Source organism: Leptopilina heterotoma, unplaced genomic scaffold (genome assembly GCF_015476425.1).
Source record: "Leptopilina heterotoma isolate Lh14 unplaced genomic scaffold, ASM1547642v1 Lhet_409, whole genome shotgun sequence".
NCBI lineage: Eukaryota > Metazoa > Arthropoda > Insecta > Hymenoptera > Figitidae > Leptopilina > Leptopilina heterotoma.
Genome location: NW_025111070.1, coordinates 52,323 through 69,105, shown reverse-complemented (window position 1 = coordinate 69,105; position 16,783 = coordinate 52,323). Strand labels below are relative to the sequence as shown.

At 31.8% G+C, this 16,783-nt stretch overlaps 1 protein-coding gene across 1 annotated transcript; it reads right to left on the bottom strand.

Moving 5' to 3' along the window:
* Nucleotides 1–13,633: 13,633 nt before the first annotated feature.
* Nucleotides 13,634–16,349, bottom strand: LOC122506327. Its single transcript, XM_043618442.1, has 4 exons — nucleotides 15,805–16,349; nucleotides 15,446–15,678; nucleotides 14,966–15,382; nucleotides 13,634–14,181 (listed from the first exon to the last, which is right to left on the bottom strand). The coding sequence occupies exons 1-4, from the start codon at nucleotides 16,347–16,349 to the stop codon at nucleotides 13,634–13,636; spliced, it is 1,743 nt and encodes a 580-aa protein (XP_043474377.1).
* Between the last annotated feature and the right edge of the window lie 434 nt (nucleotides 16,350–16,783).

Sequence of the window (16,783 nt, the reverse complement as noted above, 5' to 3'; positions counted from 1 at the left end):
ATAAAATCCATTAACTAGTGAGACTTAATTTCCTTGCTAATGTAGATAAATCCACTCCTCAAAAACTACCCCTAATTAAAAAAAATACCACATTACATATTAAAAAAATTATCACCCCGCAAAATCTTCACCAACATTATAAATAAAGTCAACTAACTAGCCAGACTTTAATTCGATGCTAGAGTTAATCAATCAACCCCCAAAAACTACCCCTAATTAAAAAATTTACCATATTACACATTTAAAAAAATTTTACTCTGCAAAATCTTCACAAAAATTATAAATAAAATCAACTAACTAGCCAGACTTAATTTACTTGCTAAAGTAAATTAATCAACCCCTCAAAAACACCCTTAATTAAAAAATTTACCATATTACACATTTAAAAAATTTTTACTCCGCAAAATCTTCACGAAAATTATAAATAAAATCAACCAACTCGCCAGACTTAAATCACTTGCTAAAGTAGATTAATCAACCCCTTAACAACTACCCCTAATTAAACAATTTACCATGTTACACATTTAAAAAATTATTACTACACAAAATCTTCACAAAAATTATAAATTAAATCAACTAACTAGCTAGACTTAATTTACTTGCTAAAGTAAATTATACAACCCCCTAAAAACTACCCTAATTGAAATTTTACCATATTACACATTTAAAAAATTATTACTCATCAATCTCTTTACAAAAATTATAAATTTTATCAACTAACTAGTGAAGATTTTTCAGAGTAATAATATTTAAATGTGTAATATGGTTAAATATTTATTTAAAGGTAGTTTTTGGGGGTTAATTAATTAATTCTACCATGGAATTAAAGTCTAACTAGTTAGTTGATTTTATTTATAATTTTTGTGAAGATTTTGCGGCGTAAAATTTTTTAAATGTGTAATATGATAAAATTTTCAATTAGGGATAGTTTTTGGGGGTTGATTAATCTACTCTAGCGTGGAATTGGAGTCTGGCTAGATAGTTGATTTTATTTATAATTTTCGTAAAGATTTTGCGGAGTAATAATATTTTTAATGTGTAGTGTGGAAATTTTTTCAATTAGGGGTAGTTTTTGAGGGGTTGATAATTCTACTCTAGCATGGAATTAAAGTCTGGTTAGTTAGTTGATTTTATTTATAATTTTCGTAAAGATATTGCGGAGTAATAATTTTTTTAATGTGTAATGTGGAAAATTTTTCAATTAGGGGTAGTTTTTGAGGGGTTGATTAATCTACTCTAGCATGGAATTAAGGTCTGGTTAGTTAGTTGATTTTATTTATAATTTTTGTGAAGATCTTGCAGAGTAAAAATTTCATAAATGTGTAATATGGTAAAATTTTTAATTAGGGGTAGTTTTTGAGTAGTTGATTAATCTACTTTAGCAAGTAAATCAAGTCTAGCTAGTTAGTTGATTTTATTTATAATTTTCGTGAAGATTTTGAGGAGTAAAATTTTTCTAAATGTGTAATATAGTAAAATTTCAATTAGGGGTAGTTTTTGGGGGTTGATTGATTAATTCTACCATGGAATTAAAGTCTGGCTGGTCAGTTCATTTTATTTATAATTTTCATCAAGATTTTGCGCATTAATAATTTTTTAAATGTTTAATATGGTAAAATTTTAATTAGGGGTAGTTTTTGTAGGGTTGATTAATCTACTCTAGCATGGAATTAAAGTCTGGCTAGTTAGTTAATTTTATTTATAATTTTCGTGAAGATTTTGTGAAGAAGAAATTTTTTAAATATGTAATATGGTAAATTTTTTAATAAGGGGTAGTTTTTGAGGGGTTGAATAATCTACTTTTGCAAGTAAATTAAGTCTGGCTAGTTAGTTGATTTTATTTATAATTTTCGTCATGATTTTGCGGAGTAATAATTTTTTAAATGTGGAATATAATAAAATTTTCAATAAGGGGTAGTTTTTTGGGGTTGATTGATTAACTCTAGCATGGAATTAAAGTCTAGCTAGTTAGTTGATTTTATTTATAATTTTCGTGAAGATTTTGCAAAGTAATAATTTTTTTAATGTGTAATGTGGTAATTTTTTTAATTAGGGGTAGTTTTTGAGGGGTGGATTAATCTACATTAGCAAGGAAATTAAGTCTGACTAGTTAATTGACTTTATTTATATTTTTGATGAAGATTTTGGAGAGAAATAATTTTTTTTGTTTATTTTGGTCAATTTTTCAAATAGGGGTAGTTTTTTGGGGGTTGAAAAGCATTTTGAGGATGTTAAGGTAATTGAGATTGTTTTTTTATGAAAGGGATTTTTTATTTTCGTTATTTATCCGTTTTACCATTGATAATTAATTATTTTTGTTGAATTTATGGTGGTATGAATTTCATAATTTGTCAATTTTTAGAGGGTTGAATTAGGAGTTTATCTACCCTTAAATAAAAACCAAAAATTATGATCAAGTACAATTTTTACGAAGATGAAGATGATTTTTGGCCGAATTTTTTTACTTACGTTTTGTGATAATTGTCGATGTACAAAAAATGGGCCCTTTTTGCGGAAAGTTAAAAAAGGACTCAGATATATTTGTGTCCTTTTCTATCTCATGCGTCTCGTTCGCTAACGACTTTCGCGAACCTATTGTGCGTTGGACTAAAAAGAGATCTGCGCGCGCCTCTAAATTGGCTCGTAAAGTAGCAGAAACTTTTAATGTTTACGCTGGGAAGAGAACAAAAATATTATATGAAGACAATCTCGTTGCCAGGTTTTTTTCGGAATCTTAAAGAAATCAAAGGTAGGATTATTTTAGTGTTTGTTTCATTCAATTCCGTCAAGCTATTCAAAAGTTATTTAATTATTATTTAATAATTTGTTTGTTTATACAAATGTTGTATAAACATAACACCAAAAAAAATTCGTCTTTTTATGCTAAATTTTTTCCAAAAAGAATTAAGTGATTTGATTAAGATGGAAAGAAGATATAACGATTTCAAGATTTTTCCAAAATTTTGACATCTTAAAAACTACTGAATATTTTGACGTAATATTTGGTAGAAATATTTCTTTTTATGTGTAGATTAAAATTCCTAAGTTTCATTGTAATTGGTTTACTTACTTTGAAATAACTAAAATCTCACATGCAATCGCACAGTTCAACAAAACAGTGTACATGCACTGTTAGAGAGATAGAGTTGTCAAATACCGTTGAGTACTGTTATATAATATAATTCAACCATATGGTTGAATTAATTGACTTATATAGAAATTAGTAGTTTAGAAAATGTTTTAATATTTTTATATAACTGATACAAATTTTAGTCTACAAGTTATCTATACAGGGTGTCTACTATTTTTTAGTTTTTGAATTCCCGGTTTAAAATATTAACGTTTTTTCACTACAAGTATATGATAAAGCATATAACACCTTAAATGTTAATGTATAAGTGATAATTTAATATTAATCATAATAAAAAAGTATAAAACAAAAATTTAAAGAACCTAAAAATTTGTTTTTATTTATAAAATAACACCGTTTCATTGTCAATAAATAATTACACTTGAAATGTATACAGAATTTTACGTAAAATTTATTTTTAAATTATTTAATACCGTACAGGATTTAACAATTGAACGTCATTCTAAGTAAACACGGTGCGCCTTAACTAAAATTAAATAAAAAGGTCTTACACCTAGAAAATTAGTAGAGTTTCTGAATTTACAATGTTCACAGATGAAAAAAATCAAAAAACTAAAATAATCTGTGGAGAGATTTTGAAATAAATCCACTTTGAACATTTTTGCGCACGAAGTACGATATTTTGGAAAATATGGCATTGTTTATTTATATGAATAGAAAGGAAAAAATTATATAATAATAATTTTTTATGTGGTAATTCTATTAAACTTTTATTATTTTAACATTTTAGTACTAATAAAATATAAAATTGTAACATAATTTAATTATAATTACATCAATTTAAACATGTGAAGCATTATATCTACAAACAGCGCTCAAAAAGTGTTTAGGAAAATCCGGGTGATTCGCAGCAACCTTATTCATTTTCCAGGAAGACTTTAGGAAATCAAAATGTACGGACTCCATATGAAGATTTTTTATATGGGAGAGACATAACTAAATTGTTCTATTTTTTAAATAATGTTTATTTTTAACCGACTGATTAGCTCAGTCGGATAGATGCCTGGCGTTGGCGGTCGTTTAAGGACCAAGGGTATAAGTATCCTTGGTTCGCGCCCACTTGGCTTGGTATTTTTCCGGCACGTGAGACAATCTGAGCGGGAGGTTTGACGTCGAGGTATAATGATGTGCACCGTCGATTATTGTCCGGTACACACCATTAGAACTCGACTGTCGATAAACCGGTTGTACTCAGGAGAGGTTTTCTACAGTTTCCCTCTTCTCTGGCGAGAAAACCCATTGACGGGTGGTCCAGGCGCAATGCGAGTACTCCTAATAAAAGTCGGCTGTAGACGCAGATTAGATTAATATATAGAAAAATTTATGTAGAATGGTTATGCTTAATCCAAAAAAGTATTTCTCGGGGACTCTTGTCGAAGTGCGTAAGGCCAATAGGGCAGAAGTATAAACAATAAAAAAAAAATAAAAAAAAATAATGTTTATTTTTTATGGAAAAATTAAACATTTTCAAATAATTAATTTCTATAAACCCTCGTTTGGTTGTATTTCAACTTATTTGTTTTCATTTATTTAAATATTTATTTATATCAAATATGCAATTATTTTTCATAATTAATTATTTTAATTTACTCTCTAAATTTGAATTAGTAGTTTTCTACTAATGAAGTAGTGCGAATTCGTTGACCAATTGAATTACTAACTGTTTTTACTAATTTTTAGTAGTTTTTTAAACTAATTATTAGTAGAAAATTTACTAATTTGAAATAGTAAAAAATACGTTCTACTAATTGAATTAGTAATTTTCTACTAGCAATTAGTAAAAAAACTACTAAAAATTGAAAAAAACAGTTACTTATTTAATTGGTAAACGAATTCGCACTAGGTATTTCATTAGTAGAAAACTACAAATTTAGATTTAGAGAGTAATTTAAAATAATTAATTATGAAAAATAATTGCATATTTGATATAAATAAATATTTAAATAAATAAAAACAAATAAGTTTAAATACAACTGAACGAGGGTTTATAGAAATTAATTATTTAATATTGATTAATTTTGCCATAAAAAATAAACATTATTTAAAAAATAGAAAATTTAGTTATTTTTCTCCCTAATAAAAAAATCACCCGGATTATCCTAAACACCTTTTCAGCGCTGTTTGTAGATATAATGCTTCACATGTTTAAATTGATGTAATTATAATTAGATTATGTTATATTTTTATATTTTATTAGTACTAAAGTGTTAAAATAATAAAAGTTTAATTGAATTACCACTTAAAAATTATGATTATATAATTTTTTCCTTTCTATTCATATAAATAAACAATGCCATATTTTCCAAAATAACGTACTTCGTGCGCAAAAATGTTCAAAGTGGATTTATTTGAAAATCTATCCACAGATTATTTTAGTTTTTTGATTTTTCTCATCTATGAACATTGTAAATTCAGAAACTCTACTAATTTTTTAGGTGTAAAACCTTTTTATTTAATTTTAGTTAAGGCGCACCGTGATAAATCTTTTAAACATTTTAGTAACACTTTATAAATAAAACATAAATTAATTTTTTAATTTCAAACACAAGAAAAATTATTTCTTCTAATACTCAATGCTGAGGTAAAATTCTCCGAACAAAAGATTTATTTTTCCCGTAAATTTTTTAATGACCTGATATATCGATCAATGATAGTTGTTTCCTTACATAGTACACGATTTCATAAAAATTTTATTTAGAAATTTCGTTTCCCGGCTATTTCCCGGTTTTTTCGGTTTTCACGGTTAGTAGATACCCTGTTTATGTTATTCGATTCATCGTAAAATTAACCATTAGAAACAATCATAATAGATAGATTTGATAATGTTTGAAAGTCAAAGATATATTTGGTTATATATATTTGGTTTCAGTCAACTATTATTAAATAAAATTAGTCTATTCATAAATAGAAAACTGTAAATAAAGATTGAAATAAATTAACGTATAAAAAATAAGTAAGCATAAAAGAAAATAGTTTAAGATTTAATTCCAGAGATTTATATAGATATAGAACTCTTATTAGATCATGAAATAGAAAAAATTGAAAATTATTTAAAATAGATTATTTTTGATAAAAATATGATTAAGAAATATTGGTTTCCTCTACGATTGAAACTGGTAAAGAAATTATAGATTAAGATCAAATTTAAGTGATTGGTATGGATGTGAAATATTATGGATAAATGTAGGGATTACAATTAATTAACAAAGAAAAAACCAGAATAAATTTGGATAAAAAAGTTAAAATAAATAGTGTTTGATTAAATTTTGAATTAAGAATGTATTAATGAGGATTGAATGGATAGTATCATAATTGGTTTGAATAACATTCTTGAGAGTTATTTGTATACAAATTTATGTGGATGAAAAGAAGGATATATATGGATTGTCATGGATAACTATAGGATAAAACAGGAATGACACGAATAAAATAAGATAGGAATAATCTATCTTTATTCATCTTTTGGATTAAAAAATATTAAATTAAATAGAATTTGTATCCATGTACTTCCAACAGGGTTACTATTTCCGAAGAAAGTGAAAATTGTCGCTCTAAGCAATGGGTATAAGAAAAAATATCCTTGAAGAGTATCGAAATAAACTGAATTACATTTCTAATTTAAATATCTATATCAAAACAAAATTACTCCTATTTTTCTGTACCTCCTCAACCCATTTAGTCTTAAATGTCCGTTTTTCTTAGTACAAGTTCGAATTTTCCGTTCTACGAGTTCCGGTTTTAAAAACAATTGGGCCATAGGTTTTCTTATGGGTTTGAGTGTCCTCTTTCAGAATCTAAAAGAAAATTTTAATTTTGATTTAATGATAAAAAGTTATAATTGTTTAAACAAAAAAATCCGTTTTTTTAGTGTTTTTTTTTCTTTAAAATCAGATTATTTAATCGAAATCGCGGTTTGGAAAAAATCCAGAACATCAAAATATCGCGTCCAAAATGTTGGGAATATCAAATAGCCAAGCTGCCAAAAACAAATTTTTTTAAATTTCAAAATAGCGCCTCAAAAATGGCTGTCAAAATATTAAAATTTAGAAAAATAATTTTAAAAAATTTTAACTCAATTTTTTTAAAACTTTTATGCTTCATTTGAATAAAATAATGCTGCTTCAACAAACAATATTGTTATTTTATGTTATTTAACAATATTATAAACAATTTTTATAAACAATTTGAAAACTATGGGCCAAAGTGGAATCAAAAAATTTATTTTCATTAATTCTTTTTTTTTGGGGGAGGGTTAAAATGGATACTAAAAGTAAAAAACTTAATTCAAAATTATTTTGCAATGTTTAAGAATGTTATAAACAATTTGCAAAACATGAAATAGAATGGTAGAAAAAAATTATTTTTTAATTTTATTATGCTCTCTTGTAATCAAAATGTTGCTTAGGTTTAAACTTTAATTTAACATTATTTAGCAATATTTAAAAAAATTTACCCCCCTTCCCAAAAAAAAAGAATTAATGAAAATAAATTTTGTGCTTCCACTTTGGCCCATAGTTTTCAAATTGTTTATAAAAATTGTTTATAATATTGTTAAATAACATCAAATAACAATATTTTTTGTTGAAGCAGCATTATTTTATTTTTATCCCACATGCACAAAAATGGCGCTTTTAGATAGCTGACGACAGGGAGTAAAGTCACTCATTTGTTCGACCATATGAAAATGGCGTCCATTTTCTCCCATGTGCAAAAGTAACAGCTGATCCCATGCGTTATTTTTGCCCTTGGGAGAAAACGGCCGCCATTTTCATATAAGTCGAAAAAGTGACTGACTTTTATTCCCTGTCGTCTGCTATTTGAAATCGCCACTTTTCTGCATTAGGAATAAAAAATATCGTAAGTAACATGGAAATTTTTTTAAAATTATTTCTCTAAATTTCAATATTTTGTCGGACATTTTTGAGACGTCATTTTGAAATTTGGAAAAATTTGTTTTCGGCAGCATGCCTATTTGATAGTTCCAACATTTTGGACGCGATATTTTGATGTTCCGGATTTTTTCCAAACCGATTTCGATTAAATAATCTGATTTTAAAGAAAAAAAACACTAAAAAACGTCTTTTTTTGTTTAAACAATCATAACTTTTTATCATTAAATCCAAATATCTTCACCTACATATATAGGTGGCAAAATAAACTGGATGTTTACTCAATAAATAATCATCAGTGAAAACTTGATAAACGAGACAAAATTAGTGTTTCTCATATAATTTAAATTCAAAAGAGTGCGAGTATACAATATCGTTTAAAAGCAATTTAGTTTCATAAAATAAAAAAGGAAGAACAAAAAAAGAGAGGCAAGTCAAAATTTTGTATTCCATTTGAGTACATAATGTGTGATCGTAATTGGGATATTTTGACGCTCTGATAATGATAATGAGGCAACACGATCGCACCAGTAAAGTTTTTCGCGATTCTTTTCGGCCGCAGTAAACCCAATTTGCAGCTTCGCGGAAGAGATTGGAAATCAATGCCCCCGTTTATTATACACGCACCGCGCGTGTAAGAGAGACTTCCCCTTTGCTTCGACCGGTTCACGGTATCCTGTAATCCGTATAATCCAACGTTCTTTCAGCGAAATTCGCGATTTTTCATCATACACCTCACCAATATATTCTCAAACCGAGTATGTATAGGCGCAACTTTGCCATTTTCAATTTTATGGACTTCAAGTGGTGCCATTTATATTATATGTATTTTCCTCTAGAAATATATAAAAGCTTCTCTCTCATACCACATATTTCCTAGAAGTACGACGGCGAAGGTGCCGATTAGAGAATATTTACCATCCCGATGTTTCCAGTTCTTCACTATACTTCCCTAAACCACTTTACCTGATAGGTTATATATCCGCGCGTATCTCCCTATTTTCTCATTAAACTACTTAACTTTAGAATCAATCACCTTGTTTTATTAATACCGCTTCCTATAATAATCTAACTTAATTTTCAGAATTTTTTTTTCATGATGTTCTCTTTTTTTATTTAATTCTTTTTTAGTTGCACTAAAGAATACTCAAAATTAATAGTTGTAAAAATAGTAAAAAGTAGTAAACTAAAAATTCTGATTAAAATCCCTAAATATTACCTTTTTTATCGCAAAGAAAAAGTAGCTGGTGAAGAAAGTTAAGCGTCGGAAAAAATTAATACATGATGCGTCCGACAGAGGGCGCCAGTAATGATCTAGGCACTGAAAGACTTTATGTTTCAAAATTTAATATGATCATTTCAAACAGGGGAAAACGATGTTTTTATGTTAGAGTAGAAGGAGGTAATGTAGTGCACTTTTCTTTCGAAGACTCCTGTGGTCGCAATTTTTAACCAATTTTGATCAATAAGGACTCGTTGGAAAGACAATGCTTCTAGCTACATTTATGGTGTACATTATTTTTTTGTAGATGTAGATGGAGCTTTTCTATATCCAAAAAACTGAAGGCACTTTTTTCGACATTCTAAAATTTGTGGGGCAATGTAGTGCACCACTTTATTAGTCAAATAAAAAGCAGAGAATATATTATAAACGATTTTATTTTAATAGTTATAATATTAGGAACATAAGAAACTTAAAAACTATAAACTAGTAGTGATGCCCACGAGACGAGACTTTGCATGTAAAAACCGAGACGAGACTTTGCATGGTATCATCTCGTCTCGTGGACAGAACTATAAACTAGAGATTTCTTTGGTCCGGTGTTAAATAAAACTGAAAGAAAACTGCAAAAATTTACAAAAAGAAAACATGGTTAAATAATACATATTCACGGTACTCTGTATAATTGCACTACATTGCCCCCAACCCCGTGCACTACAATGCCACTAAGCACTTTCTTCACGTTGACTTTAATATCTCAATAAAAATAAAATTAAGCGTCAAAACAATACTAAATTTGTGTTCAGAAGTAAATTTTACATGGAAAAATCACTTTCCTGATACTTTTTTAACGAGCCTTACATTTTCTTCAAGTCACTAAAAAACGGAAATATGGTTTCGAAATCTAAAATTTCTTAAGTGACGCCACAACTTCTTTTAGGAGAAGCACAATCAAGCCAAAATGATATACATTAATATACTTTAAACCTACCATACCAACGGCAAGTAATTCAATTCATTCGTTTATTCGGTAAATCCAGTGCATTACATTACCCCCCTCTACTCTACTTAATCGTATGAACGTATCAACTATTAAGGGGAGGTTACCGTTCTCATTTGTGAAAAGTGCACGAAGTTGAAAAACAAAATTTTTTCATATACGGAAATATTTTTCGAATTGCGGTTTTTTTTACTGAAATAGTACATAATTATATAAACTTTTTACAAATTTATATTAAAAAAAAAATTTTAAATGGCGGCTGTAGTTTAACTACATACGGCGTCGTATTTTTTTATGCGCCGTACGTTCCACAGCCTCGCCAGGTTATCCGAATCAAAAATTATTGATATATTATTAAACTAGGATAAATTTAGGGGGCCTTATCGTTTTGCTTTTTCAAGAAAAAAATTTTTTTAAAACTTTTTCTTACCCATAAAGTAAAAAATGACAGGGTAAAAAAATGAGTTTTTTCTTCAAATAGCCGCCATTTTTTAAAAAAACTTTTTTCAAAAAAAGCAAAACGATAAGGCACCCCCCTAAATTTATCCTAGTTTAATAATATATAATGAATTTTTGATTCCGATAACGTGGCGAGACTGTGGAACGTACTGCGCAAAAAAATACGGCGCGCATGGTTTTCTATAAGTTAAACTACAGCCGCCATTTTTAATTTTTTTTTAATATGAATATGTAAAAAGCTTATATAATTATGTACTATTTAAGCAAAAAACCGCAATTCGAAAAATATTTCCGTATATGAAAAAAAATTCCCCAACTTCATGCCTTTTTCACCATTAAGAACGGTAACCTCCCCTTAATATGGTTCATACCATACTAATTTTTTGTATTATTTTGTCAAAAGCTGATACATTCGTACGATTAAATACCTAAAAACATCGTTTTCCCTTTTTGAAATGAACCATATATTAAAGTTTGAAATGAATTATATTAAATTTTGAAACGAAAAGTCTTTCAGTGTGACTATCGACACTGAACATTTTAAGTAAAATAATTCGTAAATAATCTAAAGTTGTTCCTTATTAGCTTAACCCTAAGAAAATTTGAACAAAATGTAGATTTCTTTATAGGATCTATATAGTAAGCTAATAATCAAATTCTGTTTATACAGCTCAATTTGGCTGAAGCTTAGAGCTTTTTGAACACCTTTGCTAATTATTACACCTTAAACCGTTGTTAACAATAAACATAATCTGATTAGATTTTGATTATAAAATCTATCAGAAATTCTTGCGGATTTTCACAATAAATTTTCTCATCTTGGTCATTACATGTGCAAACGAATTTTATGATATCATAAATAAAATTGCTATTAAGAAAAAACTATGGGTCATTGATTTTAAAATGATCGTTACAAATTGCTAAGTGTGAGGCTATTGGATCACGTAATCGTATATTTATATATCCTGCAAAATGTTGATCCATCATTTAGTAAAATGAAAATGAATTTTAAGTACAGCATATGCGTAGAAGGTGTATATACTACAATCATAAACCATAATAAAAAGATATTGCTCTAGCAGTTGGTAATTTAGTAACCAGTGCAAAATAAGGCGCTGAGATTAATTGATTTCATCCGAAGGTTTTATGTTCATTTCTTCTTTCTGCAAGTGCTATACTATATACAAAATAACCAAACAGCCCAGTGCCTGTACACATTACACGCGCCTCTCATTGTAAATGCACTCATTCCAACGACTGAATCGAGCGCTTAATTAGTGAATAATCAGTGTTGCTCGGTAAGTAATTATCCTCGCTTCATCATTAACACTGCAATGAGCGCACGGCTTAAAATTCCGTTAATCAGGGCCACTACACTTCAGGCACAATATTTACGAAACTTATAAATTCTGTATGTAAATTCAACTTCCCCAGTAGCACGTAATATTACAGCAATATTGAGAACACTGCCTCAATGTTGTCAATGTTACTGGAACATTACGTGCTACTGGGATTATATAGATTAAACCCGTAACGGGTGTAGAAATCTAGTATTTATTTCTACCACTATAGTAAGGGACAAGATAAACCACAGAACTATAATAATCGTTATACGAGGAGACATATATCGAATACCAAATTATATCTAATTCTGATCTACCTTGTAACGTTGTAACACTCATTGAAAAACTTTTGGCAGAACTGTTCGCTCAATGCAAAACGCACAGCTGACTTTATTTTTGGTAGAGTAATGTCTCTACTTCTTCTTAAATGACTTTTGGCTACTTCGACTGTCAGGACTAAAAACCTATGAAGAATAGATTATAATATTCCTTTGGTTGGAACCCGAGTTCGACGGACGCTAACCAAAGACCCTAACCGATAAGCTAAACAACCAACTATCAAACAAACAAACAAAATCTTGCCTTTAACCTGAAACGCATAAAATAATTTACAGGTTAAAGGCAAAATTTTTTTTGTTTAATAGTTAGTTGTTTAGCTTATCAGTTAGGGTCCTTGGTTAGCGTCCGTCGAACTCGGGTTTAATTCCCAGCACCTTTGAATTTATTTCCAAAAATTTCTCATCAATGTAAAGTGGACGTTAGAAAGATATTCAAATTGAAAAAAAAGCTAAAAATATATTTTTTTTATTTTAAAACTCATTTAAAAAAAAAATTGCAGCAAGCTTGCTGCAAATAATTGAAGGGCTGGCTGCAATAAGGGGACGAACGCGAGACTTGGAAGGGATACTGCCAGTCGGATAGCAGTGACAAGCCTTGAGCCGCCCACTGCTAGGTAGCAGTGGGCAGGTAGCAGACTAGTATTATCCCTTTCAACATGCTTATTTATATGCTAATTTTAGAACACATTCTTTGTACAAACTGTGACGTCATAATGGTTCAAATGCCCTTAAAAATAATAAAATTCTTCTCCGGAATTAAATTACTTTCAAAAATTTTGATAAAATTCTTGGCAAAATTTTAATTATTTAAAAAAAATTTCCTCAATTTAATGATTATTATTAATAGGTATCTACTATTTTAGTAAAATTTTCAAAAAGTATCTAATCTAAATCTAATCTAAACTAACAACCGAGATCGAGCTGGATTTTCCTCAAGAGGGGAAAGTAAGCACCTAGGTTATAAAACCCATTGTACTAGACTCCAGCTCGCTCGTTTATAGCAACCCCTTAGAGTCCTGTTCTTCTCCAGAAGTCCAGTATCTCTTCTATCGATAGGTTGCTCACCTGTTCAGGGTCAAATGCTGGGCATTCAGTTAATATGTGAGTCGAAGTTTCGTTACTCTCCCCACACAGTCTGCACATAGGTGAAACTTGTCTGCCTATTTTATGCTGATGGTAATTCAATAGTCCATGACACGTAAGTAGACGAACTACGGTTCTAACTCTGATCTTATCGAGTTTTAGGAGATCGCTCGCTCGCCTCTTGTTGAGTGCTAGCCTTTTGACCCCATCTTTCTATGGCTCCCTTAACCAAGCACGGCATTATTGCCACTGCTGGTTCAGGACCTATAAATTCCGTCTCGGAACCGATTTTCGCCAAGACGTCTACTCTTTCATTACCCTTGATTCCCGAGTGACCCGGTACCCAAATCAATGCAAGTTTATTTGCTAAACCCAACTCATCTAGTACGCTGCGGCATTCCCAGACGAGTTTTGATTCTATTGTAGGATTTTTCAGAGCCCCCAAGGCCGCCTTTTTCACCGCGGCAATATGCAGAGGTACTTCGGCTAGCATGAATCCCAACGCAGCTGTTGGCGTGGTTCTCATAGCTCCCGTAATACCCCTGAAAATCATTGCTTGCAAATGGTCCAGTTTCTCTTTAACCGTTATCAGTTGAGTCCTAGACCACCAAACAACAACCGCGTGAAGAAACCTGGGTTTTAAGATCATCTGATAGAGCCAGTTGACTATATAAGGCCTTAGTCCCCACGATGACCCTACACGCCCAAAAAGCAATACAGAACCTTCTATACTGATATTCAAAATGTTCCTTCCAAATCAACTTTTTATCAAGGATTACTCCCAGATACTTAGCAAGAAAAAGATTCAGAAAAAGAAATTTCTTTTCCATAAAATATCGGTTTCTTCAAACTCGGTACCTTATATTTTCTTGTGAAAACTACTATATTCGTTTTCTCTGGGTTTACAGAAAGTCCAGTCAGATTGCACCAATCCTTGACAATCTTAAGTGCACGTTCCGTAAGTTCTAAGAGGGTCTCAATTGAGTGCCCTCTTATAATTATAAGGAAATCATCCGCATAACTTCGCGTATAATATCCCTGGCTATTGAGGTTTCTAATTAACTCATCTGCCACTTAGCACCACAATAAAGGAGAGAGGACTTCTCCTTGTGGGCACCCTTTTGAGACAAGGCCTGTTACCTTAGCTGAATGGAGGGCTGTTTCTATTGAGAAGCCTGCTCTATATGCATGCTGTCCCTGATGTAGGGGATGATCTCTAAGAAATTCCTGCCTAATAAAATTATCCTAATAAAATTATCCTCCAGTTTCTCTAACGTCTTTAATATAAAAGAAGTTAAGCTGATTGGCCTGAAGTCCTTCGCCGCAGTATACCCTGACCGACCGGCCTTCGGAATAAACACATCCCTCGTCTTTTTCCAAGACTCCGGTGTGTAACCAAGAGCTATACACGCTCTCATAATTTTACACAGGGGTACTCTAATACACTCCAATCCCTTTTGCAAAAGAACCAGATATATACCGTCCCCCTCTGAAGCCTTAAATGGTTTGAAAGTGCTTATTGCCCAATCAATCCTTTCCGGAGTTACGACCCTGGCTGCTAGTTTCCAGTGTTCCCGATATTCTCGGTTCCTACCTTGTCCTATGCCATGGCTGTTCTCCGAACCTTCTCTAAAGTCCGGGAAGTTTACCTCCATTAGGTGCTTTATACACTTCCTTTTATCCTGGGCATACTGCCCATTAGGCAGCTTAATAGTAGATAATTTTGCCATTGGGTCTCGAGCTAGTACTTTATGAAGTCTTGATGCTTCTGGTACCCTCTCGATTCCTTCGCAAAAACTTCTCCAGCTGACACTCCTTGTCCTCTCTACTTCTTTCTTGCAAGAATCGAGAGCGGTATGATATTCATCCCATGCTCGCTGATGCCTACGTTTCTTGGCTTTATTAAAAAGCTTTCTTAATGATTTTCTATGTTCCTCCAAACGGGGGGTCTACCACTTACTACCCCCATTGAAGCCCATTTTCTTAACTACACATTTCCTTTCAAAGGAGCAGATAATAGAATCTCGCAGGTATTCCGCTGCAAGTTCCATCTCTTCCCGCGTTCCATACGAAGTGGGGAAGCATGCCATGGAGGTCTTGAGGTCTTCAATATATGAAGCCCAGTCAGTACTCCTGGGATTACGTCCCCACTCCTGTTCCCGATCCTTCGATTCCAATCTAAACGTTATAAGCCTGTGGTCCGAGAGGAATCTTCATCAGACACCCTCCAGTCCCTCACACCATCACACAAAGACTTGGAAAAGATCGTAATATCCAATACCTCTTTTCTGTTAACAGTAACTAAAGTCGGCTCATTACCCTGATTTTAAATATCTAAATCTGTATCTATCAGAAAATCTAAGTCTTCTGCCCCTGTCGTTAATGTCAGTGCTGCCCCATACGACATGGTGCGCATTGGCATCACAACCTATTATCAAAGGGTAGATTACAAGGTCTCCACCTTGCCGTTGACAGTAATCTACCAACTTCTCCACCTCTGTAGGTGGTTCGGGGTCATCCCCCGATCCCGGAAAATATGCGGAAGCTACTACAACCTCCCTTTTATTTTCGTTCTTTTCTAGGTACTTAGCCTTAACAACAACTAAGTCCCTGGTAGTTAATTCCAATAGAGGGAAAGCATCTAGACCTGTATAGATCAGGCAAGCCCTTGGAACTGGTTCCTGTGGTGAACTAACTAGCACCCCACAGCCACTTAGACCTCTAATCTTACTTTTGTAAACCCAAGGTTCTTGAACAAAGGCTATAGCTGCCTGCATCCTTGCAAAGTTCCTGGCTAGAATCGCCGAAGCGCCTTTACAATGATGCAAGTTAATCTGCATACAGTGGATCCCGGAAGCAGCCATACAGCCACACCTTGATCGCCAGCATCGTGATCCCCCAAAAAGGGCTCTTCGACGCTCACATGTGTGGTTTTATTTTTATTAATTTCTGTAGTATCAATTATGGTCCCACGAGAAAAGAGGAAAGAAAGGTCAATCCTTAAAGAGCCTCTATTTAAGGAAAAGGCTAAATTACATCTGAAAGTTCGCCTGGTATTTCAGAGTCTCGTTCAAGATACCTCCATTCGAGCCCCACCCCGGGGACGGGTCGTCCAGAAGACGGGCCCTTCCTGTAACACAACCGTTCCCGTTTCCCGTAATCCCGTCTCTCTCGATATCCCTCTAAATCCCCGTGCCCTGGGACACTGCCCAGCGAAACACAGAAGATTCGGTGTCTGTAGCGGCCGACCCATTTTGAAGGGTTCGCCCCCTCAGACCCCACGAGAGATATCGAGAAG

What these genes read in the sequence shown, in the direction of transcription:
- LOC122506327 (XM_043618442.1), bottom strand. Translation starts at nt 16,349, where the DNA reads ATGGCTGCTTCCGGGATCCACTGTATGCAGATTAACTTGCATCATTGT. An exon ending in AATGGGCTTCAATGGGGGTA is followed by an intron (nt 15,383 to 15,445) that starts GTAAGTGGTAGA and finishes TTTTTAATAAAG; the next exon opens with CCAAGAAACGTAGGCATCAG. An exon ending in TAAGGCTTCAGAGGGGGACG is followed by an intron (nt 14,182 to 14,965) that starts GTATATATCTGG and finishes TTGGGCGTGTAG; the next exon opens with GGTCATCGTGGGGACTAAGG.